The 16,609-nt window shown below is 40.9% G+C and overlaps 2 protein-coding genes across 2 annotated transcripts in view; one reads left to right on the top strand and one right to left on the bottom strand.

The window, feature by feature from the left end:
* LOC126568830 (serine/threonine-protein kinase ULK2) overlaps positions 1–16,609 on the bottom strand; it is a 373,161-nt gene that overhangs the window by 74,665 nt on the left and 281,887 nt on the right. The gene's annotated exons all lie outside the window — the stretch shown is intronic.
* The window catches only part of LOC126556493 (nephrin-like), a 317,497-nt gene that overhangs the window by 274,386 nt on the left and 26,502 nt on the right, over positions 1–16,609 (top strand). The window contains exons 10-15 of the mRNA XM_050211757.1: positions 4,378–4,514; positions 12,029–12,182; positions 12,322–12,459; positions 15,268–15,432; positions 15,621–15,767; positions 16,108–16,242. Coding sequence (XP_050067714.1) covers positions 4,378–4,514; positions 12,029–12,182; positions 12,322–12,459; positions 15,268–15,432; positions 15,621–15,767; positions 16,108–16,242 — 876 coding nt within the window. The remainder of the gene's footprint in view (positions 1–4,377; positions 4,515–12,028; positions 12,183–12,321; positions 12,460–15,267; positions 15,433–15,620; positions 15,768–16,107; positions 16,243–16,609) is intronic.

Below are 16,609 nucleotides of genomic sequence, written 5' to 3'. Positions count from 1 at the left end.
TCTCCGTGTTGAAAACAAGCAGCGGTTTTGACAGAACAAACAATCCTAACTATACGTCTTATTATTGTTCAGACAAAAATCCCTCACTGTTCTAAACATGGAGAAACTGAATGACTGTTGACTCTGGCAAATCGGTTAATGATCCTCATGTAGGGTAGGTCTCTGGTATCCACGCAGAGCCAAAGTTATACGCTGTAGATGTGCATAACGAAATGATTCGACATCAGTCGAGACATCATTCGTCCCATCGAGCCCATCGAACCAAGGCTGCAGGGACATTTACGGAGAAATCGAAAAAAGGTCGGGCGTTTCCTTTTCATCCGCCTCCCACATGTACTGCCAGCGAGACAGGAAAAGTTGCTGTGGAAAACGAAGGAACTTCGTTTTGACCATTGAGTCTGCCTTCTCATTGCCGGGAATTCCACAATGAGAAGGGACCCAAAGTAGCAAGATCCTAAACGCCTTATCGAACATTGAGCCAAGCTGACTCTTAACAGCCTTCGGAGATCTCTGTGCTTCAATAGCACTAAGGCTATCAGTGAGGATGAAGTACTTGTCCGAAGGTCTTGCTGCTATCATCAATAGTGCGTACAAGATTACGGCTAGCTGTGCGGTGTAAACACCACATGGCTGCCTCAATTTGAAAAAAAGCTTTGGTGGACTTGCTTAAAACACCGATTTAATGCCTGTGGAGCGCTAGCACATATAGGGCAACGAAATCTACATAGATGTTTACGATTTTGCTCTTAGAATCTGTCTCTAGAAGCGCTTCAAAATTTTCTATTATCAAAGGATTTGATACTGAACAACGGACTAGAAGGCGAAGCGACACCATTTCAAAACGTAGTTTGAGCGTCATCACTCCAGTCATCACTTTGAGGGACATGTTATGTCGCGAGTCTAAGACAGCGGTACTGTAGCCTTTCAAGCTTGAGTATAAATAATTTTTATATAAACTATAAAGTAAAACTAAAATTAAACAACATTTAAAAAGGTAGAGTGATAAAACAACCATGTTTTATTGAACTTAATTTAGTTTGATCAGCAGAAAAAAGAAGTATAAATATATGATAACATGTTGTTAAAAAGTCAAGCTCGCAAAGAAAACAGGTTACAGCAGTATTATCGAAGCATTTTCATAGCAATTTAAGTTGATCGCAAATGTTTGCATAGTTGATAAAAACAAAAACAGCAAATAAACATACATAAGTTGATACCGAGATGAAGATAGATTGATGTTTGCCTGTAAACTAACCCAATCTAGCAAAGTAAACGAAACATTAGCTGCCGTACTGTACGATGGAGGCGCCCAGTACCTCACGCTACCATCAACATGCACGCATACTCATACATACTTTGCTTGTACACATTTCAACTCATTTACAGTGTGCCTCTATTCGCTTTCGGTAAAATATGAGCGTCTATACAGGATATCACTTCACTCAAATGGCGGTTCGGTTTCGGCCCATTTGGGAGGCGGAATTCAATTCGGAAAACTTTACTGCCAAACAGTTGCCGTCGTTTAATTAAAATAGTTGTGCCCAAAGTTCGGTTTCAATTTGCACAAAATCCACCACCAGCCTGTGTTGGCAAGCAGCAGTGATCAGCTGGCATAAGCACGTTAAGTTGTCAGTGTCAGCAGCGTGCCTTTCCCGCTACACGGTCCACGCACCTTCCCCATCCCGTTGGCCCTCGTTCGGCCGAATCGATAGTGGAAAGCGCTTCGCATCCGAGCAGGATAAGCTGATTAAAATTTTAGTTATCATTTAATCGTACCGCCATTAAAACCGCCAACGGTACAATACCGCGGATACGCATACATAGGAAAAGAAAGAGCGCGAACAAACCAGCGTAGAATTGCAATAATTAATCCAACAAAGCTTGCAAACAACGAACGCAGACTTTGTTTGTTATTTTCTTTTTCTGCAAGTTTAAGTCTCTTTCCTTTCTTCCTTTCAAATGCTAAAGATGAGTAAATTCAATCCCGTACTGCGAAAAAGGAATGATCTTAAAAACCCCTTCCCTTAGGGTGAAGAATAAAGGATAAAAGCTGTCAGCGGAAATTAAGAATATTCCTTTTAAGTACTCGCCGGATCTTTGCCTGCATAATGCTGACGGCAATGAGCCAAGTAAAAATTGTCCCAACACAAAGAGTTTTGCTCTAGACGGTTGTGTGTGCAAACAGAACAATAGTTCAAACAAAATTGACTGCTTCACAAAAAAATACTCGTAAATATCTTGTAAAATGTGATACGAAATTAGATCGCTTTAAAACAAGGTCTTGTTTTCTGTTGCCCTTGACCCAACACCATCATTGCAAAGGACACTTTTGCAACGAAACAAGATGTATGCTGTTGTAAAGCTAGAGCTTAATAGATAACTTTACAATCTATGTGACACATTGCCATGTTGTTGACGTAAATTGAATGAATCCCGTGTCTATTCTTAACAAATTGTTTTCCTACCAGAAGAAATGAACCTAAAAGATAAAGTCCAGAAATGGTCAAAATCTAACCTAGCTTAGTAACTACTGAAGGTTATTTATCTTCTCCATTTTTGTTATTTTTGTTATAACATTAATCAATATCCTTCACAGATAAAAAAAAATATTGTAAGCCGAAAAAAACTCTTACAGCTTCGACTCCTTCTATTTTTGGTGCATATATTAACCAAGAATCAATTCCCTGTATATAGAATTGACAATTCAAGTAAGGTTTTAATCAAGTCATGTCAAATGGCAGAGCAATGGCAGACAACCATTTGATGTAGTAAGACCAAAGTAAAAAGAAAAAAAGTTGTAAAAATTTGTGAGTTAACAAGGTATAATCATGAGCTCTTTAATAGAACGCTTAATATCCCAACATAAAGCCTGAAGTGGCGTTATTTTCTGCTTTATTTTCATAGAGAATCTTTAAGCTAAAAGCATTTAGCCTTTATTGAGCCTGTAGAGCCAAAAACGAATTAGAGATATATCTGAATAGCATTTAATACTTAGAAATTCACCGTTGAAGATAAATTTATTATTGATTTTTGCAATCCTTTCGTGTTATTAATTTGATATCCAATCGTACCACTGATCAGCCCCAGCTAACTTTTTAGCCAAGACAAAAAAAGGGTGACTACATAAATATAAGAATATCCCCTCCAGAGGACATAATGTTTGCTCAATCTGAAAGATTTTTTTTCAAAGACTAACAGATGTTATAAATATGAATAAATTAATATAATATAAGTTACAAATATCTTTTGCACACGTCCTTTCATTCAGAAGTCGATTGGAAAAACAGATGCGTCTGGTTTAACGGTTGAACAGTAAAAGTGCTAGTTCCTCGAAAGCGCTCTGACAGCTACAGAGTTGAACGACTGTAAAAACTATTATATACAATATAATGTTATAATAATATTGACTGTTGTAATTTGCATATCATAATAATATATAAATATTTATTTATATCACAAATTAGAACCTATATTTCTTTATGCATGTTCTATTCACTGGTCAGATCCTTGTTGAGTATTGTTTGGTGGTTTAGACCCCCACTGTGAAAACGCATTGAGCAACTCTCGCCGCTCATTCTTTCAAATACCTTTCATTGGCTCCTTCCTTCTTAACTGTATCGATGTTCCATCGCTCTTTCCCTCGTTCATTTTTTTATGTCCCATTCCGTTCCCTTCGTGTTCGCCCTCCATTTCTCATCCCTGCCAGATGCACTGCTTCTGACCAAAACCTTCTGACCTCTACTTTATGCTTTTCCCCTCTTCAACACGTCTTTTCACGCCTTCGACTTTCATTTGTCCCTTTTATCCATTTGTACACGTCTTATCTATCCCCTTAGCTTATTTTCCTGTTAATTCACCAGAATCCTGGCTTATATGTTTGATATGTCCGCTTACTTTTAGTTGATCTTTAGTTTTTTTTATCCCTAAGGAAATTTTAGGCTAACTATATAAGTACACATTTGTAGCCTTCAGACCGAAAATTAACTGATAAATATATAATATAATAATATTATAGAAAAACGCAAAAAGTTACGGATTTTAGGAACGCCTGGTGTCGCAAACCAAAATTTAAACCGTTTGTTTATTTGTTTTTCCACTTTACAACGTAAAAGTCCTACGCGTTTGGCCCTTTTCTATTCTTGTCCTTCTCACTTTCTTCTCACTTTCTCTTCATGACTTTCTCTTTCACCGACAATTCCTCCGATACGTATTCCGACACTCTGTGTAGTGACAGTGGCTGTCGGCGTATACAAGAAATATTTACAACAAATATAGTATAAAGTATAACAATATAATTTATACAATATAATTAAATATATACACTACTTTAAATAACACCTTTTAGAAAACTAACTAAAAAACAACTTCCTGTTTCAGTTCCTCCTGGACCACCAATTATATCAGGCTACACGGAAGGAACAATTATAGCGGAAGGTTCAAGGCAAAAGCTCATGTGTGTTTCATCTGGAGGCAATCCATTGGCAACACTGGTTTGGTACAAGAACGATAAGAAGGTAAGTGTCTTTCAACGGCAGTGATGTAAAGATAATTTAAAGTGTTGTATCGATCAAAATCGTATGTACTAGGCGCCTCCATGGCACAGTACAGCAGCGTATGAATTTATAAAGTAACACAAACTAAAAATTCAAATACTTTAACATCGAACAATAGCTGGATTATGAGGAATTTTGTTTTTTGGCTTAACTTTGGAAAAAATTTATTCGTTTTTTTACGCCCATTTTAATGCACCTATCTATCGATCATTCACATAAAAACTGATTCAAAATCGCTTTCCAAATAATCGAAATGGAGAAAAGAGTTCAGAAAGACCAAAGACTACACTCACCGAAATTTTCGAGTTGAGTATTTGTACGGTCTGATGATGAGATGAGATGGGATGGGATGAGAAGGTCGATAATTGACCCTGCCGTGTAAAAATCAGCTCCGCTACGTGACTTCTGTTCAACGACTTGCGATACAATGCATCGCATGAGAACGAAATGCAACAATCTTACAATGTGGTCCCATGTTTAAACATTAAATTGAAGCAAAAGCTAAAGTTTCCGCACCGGTTTTGTGCATTTTTATCATCATTACCTTACAATCTTCATTGCACATCACCACTATAATATTCACAGCACGAAATCTTATCGAAAGATCAGCAAATGTAAACGTCAATAATTCAAAGCACAGCAAAATGGGGAAGCTTCGAAGAGACAAATAAAATAAAGAGGGAATCAGAGAATAGAACAAGAACGCTCAGCGTGCTTAGTGCATTCAGGCTAACATAAAGGAACCAAAGTTTATTAAAATATTTTCTCATAAATCAATGCCCGGGTTTGACGGAACGGGGATGCGTCCCACCGTGGCCAAGCACGAGAAATCTTCTAAAACATTCCTCGCTTCCATTTGAGTGTGTTCGTGTGAGCGTCACCAATCGCAATGTGGCAGTGCCGACTGAGGCACTCCTCCTTTTATTCCTCTTCTCCCTTTACGTAGGTAACAATCAAAGTCACACTCCCAAGAATAATATTCACGATAATAAACGCTTCAAATTGAATTCCATCGAATGCCGGCGGGCGCGCGCAACGGTTTGCGGTACGGGAAGGAATGATGAATGGGCAAAAAGGCGAAACGCTGGTACCACTCGGCACACAAATGCCAGGCATGTGGTCAAACCACTGGAATGGCCAATCAAAGCGCAAGCGTCCTGAAAGGGAGTACAAAATTCTGGTACGGAGCTAACTAAGCTCATCCCTTCCAGCGTTTTCCGCGTTGTTTCAGCAGATTCCGGCGAGTTGGAAAAATAGCACGGATGGTCAGTAGGAACGGACAAATTTTATTGGATTTTGGTTTTCTTTTCCATCGAGCTTTCGTTCGCTAGTCTCACGCCGGCTGGGCAAACGTAAAAGGCAACCTAGTGCACGCTTAGTAGACGTGTTTGTGGGAAGCATCCTATCGATAAGCGATAAGAGTTCCTCGCTGGAAGTCAACCGTGGCAGCAGAAAACCGACTTCGCGTAAAAGAAGGGCAACAAAACCCATTGCGATATGAATACTTTACGTTTCATCTCGCGTCTTACCTTCACCAGCATCGACCGGGTTGACCAAGTTTTCAAACAAAAGACCACAATCGCGCAAAAAACACGTCCACCGAACGGCGAACGGGGAAAAATATATATATTGCCCAAAAAGCGTAATGAAAACCGTCGATAATAAGATAAGACTAAGCTCTTCAAACCATCCTCGCTGGTCTCCTGTTTTGTGCCGCTCCATCTGCTTGAGGATTTGCCAAAAGAAGTGTCGAAAATTGGAAAACACAGCTACACACGCGGTAAAGCCTTCCCGAACAGAAGACGACACAAGCCGTGAGACATTAAATTTTAATTTATATCATTTGATCCATAAATATTTATAACAATAAAATAAACAATATCTCGTTATTATTGCCTTTCAATGCACGAGAGCATGTTGATGGGCTTTAAAGGTATCGTAACAACGGTCGATAATGGTGGACACCACCACCCGAGGGATGTTTGGAGGATTGTTTTGCGCACAGCCCTCGCGTTGTGTTGTGCGGCTCAGCTTCCTTCTATGGCAATTGCCCTAAAGGACCCGATGTCACTTCACACCACATCAACACTGGAAATGGGTTGAGGGTTGGCTGTGCTTTTGTCCCTCCAAAGCTTAAGGGAGTTTTGTTTTCCATGGAGCTTTTCGGTAGAGTCACACTAAGGCCACGCATCAGCCCCGGAAGCAGTCGTTCAATTCCGAAAAGCTGGTTTTATGACGTTTAGGTAGCGTGACGAAGCATTCGTGAAGATTTGCTGAAGAAGAGCGCACGATCCAATATAAGGCTAACGCTACCCGCCCACCAAACCAACACACCCGATACCCTCCCTGTGCGCTGTGATTGATAAAGCGAAAATTTGATATCCTTTTCATCCGCCCGACTTACTTGTCCTTTTTCTCTTCCTTTACGTTGTGAGGCGTCCGTTGTGTGACTCGCCCCATCCGCCGTGCCTTTCATAACCAATACACACTCTGGCAGATCCAACAATCCTGTCCACCCCCGTTTGCTGGGCCGGATTTTCGAGCACAGAAAAGCTTCAATGGCCCTTCTTATCTCCCTTCTGCCAAAAGCAAAATAAAGCACACCAGTACGCCCCACCCAGCGTACCGTACTCGCCCGATTTTCTTAATACCCGACCATGTGAGCCGCCTGTGATTGAATGGTATTAAATTTGCTAACTGCAAACTTCATCCGTGTCCACTTCGGTGACTTCTTGACTTCGGACGGCCTACCGTATCTGGCGCAAGTACCGATCGCTCCCGACCGGCACACCACCACCGCTGCCAATAAAATAAAATGTGTCCCCCTTTTTATGGCGGATATGAAGGCGTAAAATGGCAATGACTTTGAGAGCGAGCCGTCTTAACTCTCGGTGGGTCTGGTAAGGATTTACACCCGTCCCCCGTCGTGTATCGTCGCTCGACTACACGACGCTACACAAAAGCACCGAGGAACAATGAAATGGGTAAAGTACATCGTTGCTTCCACACTTTCATAGTTGGTTTCTTTTTCTTGTTGCGATTTATTGTTCATCAAAGTGTACATTATGATGTGAAACAGATTTGGGTGTAAAGCGGATTTCAACGGATGCACGGTGTGGCAGTTTAGATTTTTCATTATAAATTATCAGTGCCATTTACTGACCCAAGCTCAACTTACAATGTGAAAAAAGGGCAGAAAATACGAAAGTGAATAGCAGACTTTTTTATGAAACACAAGTTACTTTTAAAATGGCATGTTTTAACAACGTATTTTTGATAATTGAAAATATATTCCATAAATACTAAGATTTCAAAAATTTCATTTGTGTTACATTTTATGAATATTTTAATTTGAAGACAGATTGAAATTACAAAACGTAAACAGGACTATTTGAGATATATGCTCCTGGAAGTATGCAATAAACTTTCAACCTTCAACCGTTTCAATAACCAAAAATACACCCCTACTTCGGTAACCACCTACCCGAGTTGGTAAGATATGACCTACTGTTTAGGCATCGGCGTTAGGAGCCTAAAGAGAAACGATCAATCGATCGAACGCAATATATCAAGTGCAATAATGTAGATAATTGGAGTGAGTGAGCTAGGGAACAAGAAAGCGCCCCAGCGATTTTGCTGCTTGTTGGACTTAAGGAAAATGTTGTAATAAAAACGAAGAGTTAACTTAATCTCACAGCGTCCTACCGTAGATTGTTCACCTAACAATTGGTTTGCTCATCATATTAACATGGAAATTGCAAAAAAAAAATAGGCAGTTTGCCGTCGAACTTATAAAAGTTATTTGACAATTTAAAAATTCTTTAACTAATTTTTTTTTTTTTGTTTTCATAACCTGTACCATCCATATTTACAATAGCTTACCAAGCGCCAAACATATTTTTTGTATGAAAATATGTATTTTCTGTTTTTTGAATAATTGAATAATCATTCTCAAGGCTTTGTATTAGCTGTAGCTATAGCTAATACAAAACATGAACGAATGGCTTTATTAAAGCTATTACACAAGCACCAACCGCTTGTTAGTAAAGCCAACAACCTGGAGAGATTATGCAATAATTTAATATTTTATGATCATTATGAGATATATAATATATTGCACAACAAAAGCATTTCTTTGGATTTTTTATGATTGATTAAAACAAAATGATCACGTTTTCTAACACAATGATTGCCAATTTCCAAATAAAAACTCTGGTCAGTGTACATTTGCTTATCGTAATTGCAACCGGTTTACAACTTTGGAAGAGTAAAATAAATAAAAGAATACTTTTATAAACTCTCAACTAGATACTATCAGCTCGACAGCCAATAGTCTCCTCTTTCTTGAAAATTTCATGAAGAAAAGACGAGCAGATCAAACAAGCTTTATAATACGAAAAAATACAAACACCCATACAAACTGTATTACCAACCCGGTTAGGTGGTTTAAGAAAGTAATTGTATAAATTAAAAATAAAATTAAAAGTATATTTTAAAAAGTGCAACAATCTGTTATTTTGCTATATCACAGAAAACAAATCTAAGCATTTCAAAATTTTTAAACATACTCGTGAAAATGGTATCAAAATAAAAATCTCTTCATCTTTGAAACTCTTAGAGGGCCTTTGATTCTTCAACTTCTGATGGTCTAGGCCTACCATTTGTGGCCTCCTCAACTTTGGAGTACACTTGCTATAATTTTATCAACATTTTATTTAATGTTGTATTTATAGTTCTCAAAGAAATAAACGATTTGGCTTATCAAAATTTCAGAAAATCAAACCACCATCCTCAAATAATCTACATTATCCCAAAAACCGTACGAAAAAATTACTAAACGATACTACTTAGTAAAAAATTCTCTGACATTGAACATTGAAAATTGACCAACGAACTACAAGACGACTACCAGTATGCGAGAACAGAGATTATGTTAGTAGTTAAACGGAAACGAATAGAAGAAACGGAAAAGTACAGCTGGTGGATTAGATTTGCAATAAACTTAATCTTTCCAAGAGTTTTAAGTGTCCTTTCGCCGAAGAAAGGACTCAAATCTGTGATATGCATGTAAGAAATATCCCTTTTGAATATCCAAAGTCCTCTAGCCGACTAAATGTGCCGATGAGCATCGAAAGTAAAGTCGCGATGCCTCCAACGTTCCAGTAAGAAAGATTTCTGTTTTGAACATACGAGTCTACATGGACAGTCATCAAAACATGGACAATATTGTTATTATTGTTATAAATTAATTCAGTTCAACGGAGCGCCAGTGGCCCCCTAGAAGCATTCTCTTTAATTTTGGGTAACAGATTACAAGTAATAGGACGCAGAGCACAAATATAACTAATAACGCGGAACGCGACATGTCAGGTTCAAAACGATCACATTCAGCGTTAAACTCACGTCACATAACAAGGAATGGATCAGAGGAACCAAAACGAGCAAGGCGTTCCTCTACGTCAAGTAACATTCTAGCTCGGAACGATCTCGCCGGATCGTATAGATTGAGTCCTACGAGCAGTGCCAACAAGTCGATCCGATGGTTAGGTGTCCCTGCGACGAATAGTCTCTACGCATTACACTTCCGTTGTACAAGCGTATCGAGGCCAAGTAATGCTCAACGTCCGTTGTAGTTTGGCTGGGTTTCTCTGGAACGCTAAGCAAACCTCGAAAATCTACGCTTTATCGATTCCAGTTTTGTCAATTGGCGAAAGGCCGTTCCACCACAGATCGAACCAGGGAGCGATACAGCATCTTAGCCAAGACCAGATTATCAATGTCACGCTCAAGCTTGTGGTCAAGGATCACCTCAAGATCCGTGACACAGCTTTTGCGCTCGAGGATACAACCGTGTAGTACTTATTCATAAATCAGGGAGGTTTGTTTCCTTGCAAAAAATGCCTACAACTGGTTTTTCAACGCATAACTTAAGGACATTCGTTCCTGGACGAATATAGCGTCGCTTAGCCAGCACGTCGTTGTTTCGGTCTCTTCGTGTAAAAGATACTGAGGCGTCCCTTTTTTTAAACTTGAATTACTTGTCGCTAAGTAAGTTCTGCATTCATGTAGACGGTCCTGTCCAACCTTTGCCACGTTTGTGGCACACCTCGGCTTGAAGACTGCATAGAAAAACACCTAATCTGTATGAGAAACAAGAAACAAAGTATTACTCTCCAGCAATCGCTCTCCTATAAAACTTTACCATGAGGAAGTGTACCTGTTATTTTTTATCAATCATATCATATCATATTCAACACTTACTTGAGGTCACTGACTGTCTAGGATCAATAAGTTTTATTAACTTGTTCCTGCCACCTTCAAGGACTCAAGAACAACTTCAGAAGCAAGGAAACAACTTTCCAAAAGGTCATTTCATACTTTCCGGCTTCGATGACCCAAGAGACGACTTAGCGTAATAACTTTCAAATTTGAACGTAACATTAAGTATACATAATTCCTAGTAATGTAAAATTAGAAACCTTCCATAACTACATTGAAGGAAAAGTAACATTTGGCAGACACTTTTTAAATTGATTAAAAAACTCTTCGGCCAACACCTTTCGACCGTTCTATCCCACTTCCTAATGCCCGGTAAAGTTATTGAACCTGTTTAAAAATGTATCACTCCGTGAACTATGCACCGACCTCCAGATCCAACGTAAGGTAAACAACGATTCACCCACGAAGTATGTGAAAACTTACAGATCGTATCAACGATTCTTCTTTGGCGCGTGAGCCTGCATGTTCCGTCATTCACTTACCCAGAAGCACATATGATTCGACGATAATACCCTTGTAAGCTGACACCAGACTGCCTGTCAGCTACGTTCGTTGATGACATCGCCGTAACTTGTGCTCACTTTTGCTCACATCGCAATTTCGTACGACACCGGCGGCAGACGGACCGGACGAGTTCACACAATTTTCATCTCACCGGCATCGTCGCGTTACCCTTTGCTGACACGATTGTCTAATCATGTCGTGCTCGCTAAGGCTCGTGTACGCCACACTTTAGCATGTCAGCTTCATCGCCTTCGGTGCAGCTCATATCCGGGGCTTTTATTAATATCGTTTCATATGTTCATAACTAATTCAAAATTCATTGAGCTTCCACGCGCGGTGTGGTGAGGTTGGCGTGACTTTACTCCAAACTTCACAGCTCTTTTTACCAGTTGTGGTGGAGAAAAATATAAAGTTCACTTGATACCATCGATACACCTTCCATTCGTTGTTAGTTTTCTTATCGATATAAGGAACCACAGCTCCCCCAACGCACTGTCTGCTGGAAGAAGTATGTAAACTCACAACTCGTGAACATCATGAATTTTTATGAACCTCCAACAGCAGATCAGCTTCCCGGGCGTTAGCTGAAAGCTCGTATCGATTTTCTTTCTTTCAATACTTATTTCCTTCTTTTTCTTTGCTTCTTTTCTTTGCTCTTCCCTCACGGGGATTTTCGGGGGCATTACTTTCAGATCAAATCCGTAAGCAAAACGACAGACCAGTCGGTTTCTGCCGAGCTGTCGGTAGTGGCGAACGTAACTGACAATCAGGCACAGTACCGGTGCGAAGCCCACAATTCGGCCACCGAGATTCCGCTCTTCGAGACGAAAGTTCTGACCGTACACTGTAAGTAACGGTTCGGATGCGGATTTCCACCGAATGCTCAACGCGTTCACGCGGTTATTCTTTCTTCCTCTCCAATTCCACTGCGCTGTTTATCTTTACAATCTTATTTTATTTCTGTTCCCTTCCAAAATGCTCTCAGTCGCTCCCGAGACGGCCAAGATACGGATCGAACCGGCGGAGCTGCGACCCGGCATCGAAGCGACGCTGATATGTGACTCGAGCTCCAGTAATCCACCGGCAAAGTTGGTCTGGCGGCACGAAGGAACCGTACTGGAAGGTAAGTCCTTTGCCAACTGCTCACGAAATAAACACACAAGTTTCCCAGACTAGAATGTAATCCGCAGCCGGAAAATGGAAAATGTGTTGTACACGAGTAGGGAAATACATTTCTCGCAGCAATGAGCATCATAATGTGGCAGTTTTGCATACACCGCGGATTGGATATGCGTAAAATTTTGCCGAATCGATTCCGCGAATTGATACGCTGCTGCAGTAAGAAATCAGAATCGAATGTGTTCAATTTTGTAGAATTGCAAATTTGAAAGCAAGCGGTTTGTTGTTTTCAGTATCAAACTTGTTTTTCTGACATGAGAATAAACAATGAACTTAAATCTGAGCCGTTAACTGAAGCCGTCCCAACAGTTGACTGGAACATTCGCCATGGTGGACAACATAAATTTTAGTGTTTTAATTCCTCGTCAGTCTTCGCGACTAATTTATTGGATTATATCGCAAGGTTCAAGTTCAAGCTGAAGAATGTTTGGTGAAGTAACCGACTTAGGCCCCATATCGATGTTCAGCCACCATCTCCTCCAAAGATGAGAAGGAGTGGGCCGACGCCAGATCCGGCCAAAACACTGTGTCTTTGCCGTTATGGTATTTCTCTATAAACGACGTAAACTCTGGCAGACATTTTGTACTAAAAATGTCCCCAATCATGGTCGAATCGAAGACAATACGGCACTGGACCGTCATATTCAATTGTAAATAAATGGTCGAATCGAAGCGAAAAAAGAGCGGTTTTGACATCCCTTTCTCGCTAATTGTCAAACACATCAGTAGCTTCTTGAAGAACTTGGAGTTTCGAATGAACTTCACCTCGGAGCCCCCTCCCTGCTTTGACGAAGAAAAATACGAAGTGCCCTGAAAGTAATAGCCCCCCAAGGTGATATAGGCCTCATCGTCCATCACCAAGTTTTCGTCGCATTTCGCCGGGAAAATCGTGTTTATCATCTTACCCATCTGAAGTGGTCACGACTTTCCCTTCCTGACATGTACATATTCCCAGATTTTCCTTCGGTTTTCCTCTACAGCTTTCTTTGTAGCATTTTGTCGTTCGGGTTAGTCGGACGGCCGGAACATGGCTTTCCTTCGAAGGCCTGATTGTTATCCAATAGTGCCAATGGCCGTATCCGGCGTCCTCAAAGAACCGCACGATATCCGTTTTCGATGCGGTGGGCTACCGTTCCTTGATCGAGCCTTCTTCTGAGCGAAGTTCCTTCACTATTTTTACCTTCACGGTTAGAGTTCTTCTGATAAAGCTGTCAAATTTTATCTACTGACTCATGGGTTAATAGGCTTCTTGCTGCGTATTTAGCTACATCGACGAAACCCATGAAAGTTGGGCGATTTTGTTCTATTTTTTTAAATGCAAACGTCACCTAACCTCGAGTATATCTCCATAAATGTAATATCAACGATACAATGAAAACCATAGATTCAATAAGAATGAATGTAAATTTGTGAAATTTTTTTCCAAAAACATTGGCAATTTTGAATCTTAGTTGAATCAACTAACCTACTTGTTCGTAGTCAGCAAAATCTTGTCTTTAAAGTAAGAGCAAATTATTGCTTTGTCATGAATTGATATCATACAGTCGAGGTACAGTTGATCTTTGAAAGAATATTGTCAAGAAAGTATTACTCCTAAGCAAAGAACTTGGAACGCATGCTGACTTCGTGTGCTACAAGAGCTTCTCACTTTTGTAAGATGATAAAAACTTCTAACAAGTCTCAGATTTCTTCCGACCAATGTGTTGTGTGCAACAGAAACTGAGAAGGCCATCGAATGTTTCAACGTCTTTAAATGATGGGTAGCAGCCTGGATTACAATTTTGTGGTGGTTAAATACCATCATTTCTCGTTTCTTCTTACAAACATCACCAAAAACAAAATTAATGCCAGTTTCCTAACTGATATTGGACGATGTGTCCCTCCCCTGAATCAAAGCGAGTGTAATTTGTAGCTATCTTTTTCTTCTAATTGACTTAAATACCACGGAGGATATGCCAGCAATTGAATAGCTTACTAAACTTGCTGATTCTACGTAGTTGGTTAGTCAACTTGTCACTGTGGGGGAACCATCCGGATGAGATTTGAAACCCGGTTCTACCTTGTGAAGATCGGCTCCGTTTTCTTCGTCTGTCTAATACGTGTGACGCACTGATATGTGTTCGTGGAATTTTCAACACGTGGCAGTGACTTTTGGTACCCTCCCATATTCCTACAACTGCAAACAACTTCCTTAAACAATCGTTGCTGTAAATAAACGGATTAGACGTACTGATTGACGTGAATGAACAGTAATCATCCACAACGTACAACATACGACGGGAAAATTAATACCTTTCATCAAAAAGAAGCGAACACACCTCAACCCCGACAACAGGCATGTGTGGTGATAGAATCCTTACAACAACATCCGGGGGTTTTTGCGGGATTTGCATGTTAAGAGCAGCCGCACTGTACAAGCAAGCAACAGATACTACACCTACACAAAAGCTTAGCACAAACCCGCAAAAACCTACATCTTCATCCGCCCAGCCACGGCAAACACCGTTGATACGGTGATGATAATGGAATTTGACAAGAATTTACGGAACTCATTTCCAGTCATCGTCCCCAGGGCGTGTACATCAACCAACCACTACCACCGTCACCATCGTTCGCCCATCATATGTATAGAGTTCGTTCTTTTTGGCCCCCCCTACCCTACAAAAAAACCAAATGCCCCAAACCGCCGTCTCTTCGCTAGCTGAATTAGAATCGAACATCATGGCTTCCGTATGTTCTCGTTTACTCGCAGGTACGAACAGCTCCTCGAAAGCGGGACTGTGGGGCGGTACCGTGTCTTCGCTCGAGCTGAAGCTGAACATCACGCAGGATATGGATGGCCACGTATACACCTGCCAAAGTACGAACGAGATGCTGCAGCGTAGCGTCAATGTGGCTGTCAGTTTACCGGTGCTGTGTAAGTATGTCCGAGTGTATATGTTTGCACCCGGTGCCACGGTTTTGCGCCAAACGCTCCGGGTTGCGAAATCCAATTGCCGAATCCATTCGATCACGGCATCAGACGGCAGCAACCACTCTCCCTATAGCACCCTGTAGCGATGTTGTAACGGTGTGCATATTTCTCTGCGCTGCTTGTACTTGCAGATGAGCCCCAGTTCTCACCGCCGGCCGAAACAACCGTGAGCGGAGTGGAAGGTGCACCACTTACCGTTGCCCTGGTCGCGACCGGTAATCCCTCCTCGATCGCCTACACCTGGACCAAGGACAACGGACAACGGATAGCATCGTCCGGTAAGGTTGATGCACAAAACCGCCCTTTTCTCCCCCCAATTCTAGCCGGTTAACCTCAATCTCACAACATTATCCTGCCATCGGATGTCGTTCGCATGCGTCTCCGCTGACTGTATTACAACGTCCGATTGGCATCGAAGTTCGTTCCAGCAGTTTTGGATTTATTCGACCTTCAATCTCATGCACAGCACACAGCAAACGTGACCGCAGGTCCATTAAGATAATCTGTCCGATTAATCCCAAATCTGTTCGTTTTTCTACCGCATGTTCTCTTCCTTACTTTCTCGCCGCACTCGAACTGGGCCCTTGGAACACAAAACAAAAATCTCGCAACCACCAGGTGTGCCGAGAATCGTCTCGGAGGGACCGATCCTTAACATTACCAAGCTGAAGCGCTCGGATGCCGGCGTGTACACGTGCGAAGCCGTCAATTCCCAAGGGTCGGCGATGATTAATATCACCCTGCAAGTCAAGTGTAAGTAACCGCACCAGAATAAACTACACTAGGGATCTTTTGCTTAAAATAGCGCGTAGGAAAGGGGTCGGAAAATTGCAACGATACGGGTCAGTGCAGTAATTTCGATCCTTGGAGTTTGGCTGTGGGCCAAGCTGGTGAAATATTTGCAAAGGTTTTTTTTTCCTTTAACCTATCCGGAGAAAATAAATGTCTGGCCAGTGGGAAATTTATAGCTTTATAGAACGCAAGCTTTATGATACTTTGAACCACGAGTTGTTTGTTTGGTATAATCAATTTTAACGAACCATTTTTTATCAGCTACTATTATTACAGTTGAAGATTGTTGCTGCTTGTCTTGTGTTTTGTTTTGTTATACCACGTATCT

The sequence above is a fragment of the Anopheles maculipalpis genome, chromosome 2RL (genome assembly GCF_943734695.1).
Source record: "Anopheles maculipalpis chromosome 2RL, idAnoMacuDA_375_x, whole genome shotgun sequence".
NCBI classification, from domain to species: domain Eukaryota; kingdom Metazoa; phylum Arthropoda; class Insecta; order Diptera; family Culicidae; genus Anopheles; species Anopheles maculipalpis.
Note: the sequence above shows the minus strand (reverse complement) of the source record. Positions and strands in the feature narration are given on the sequence as shown.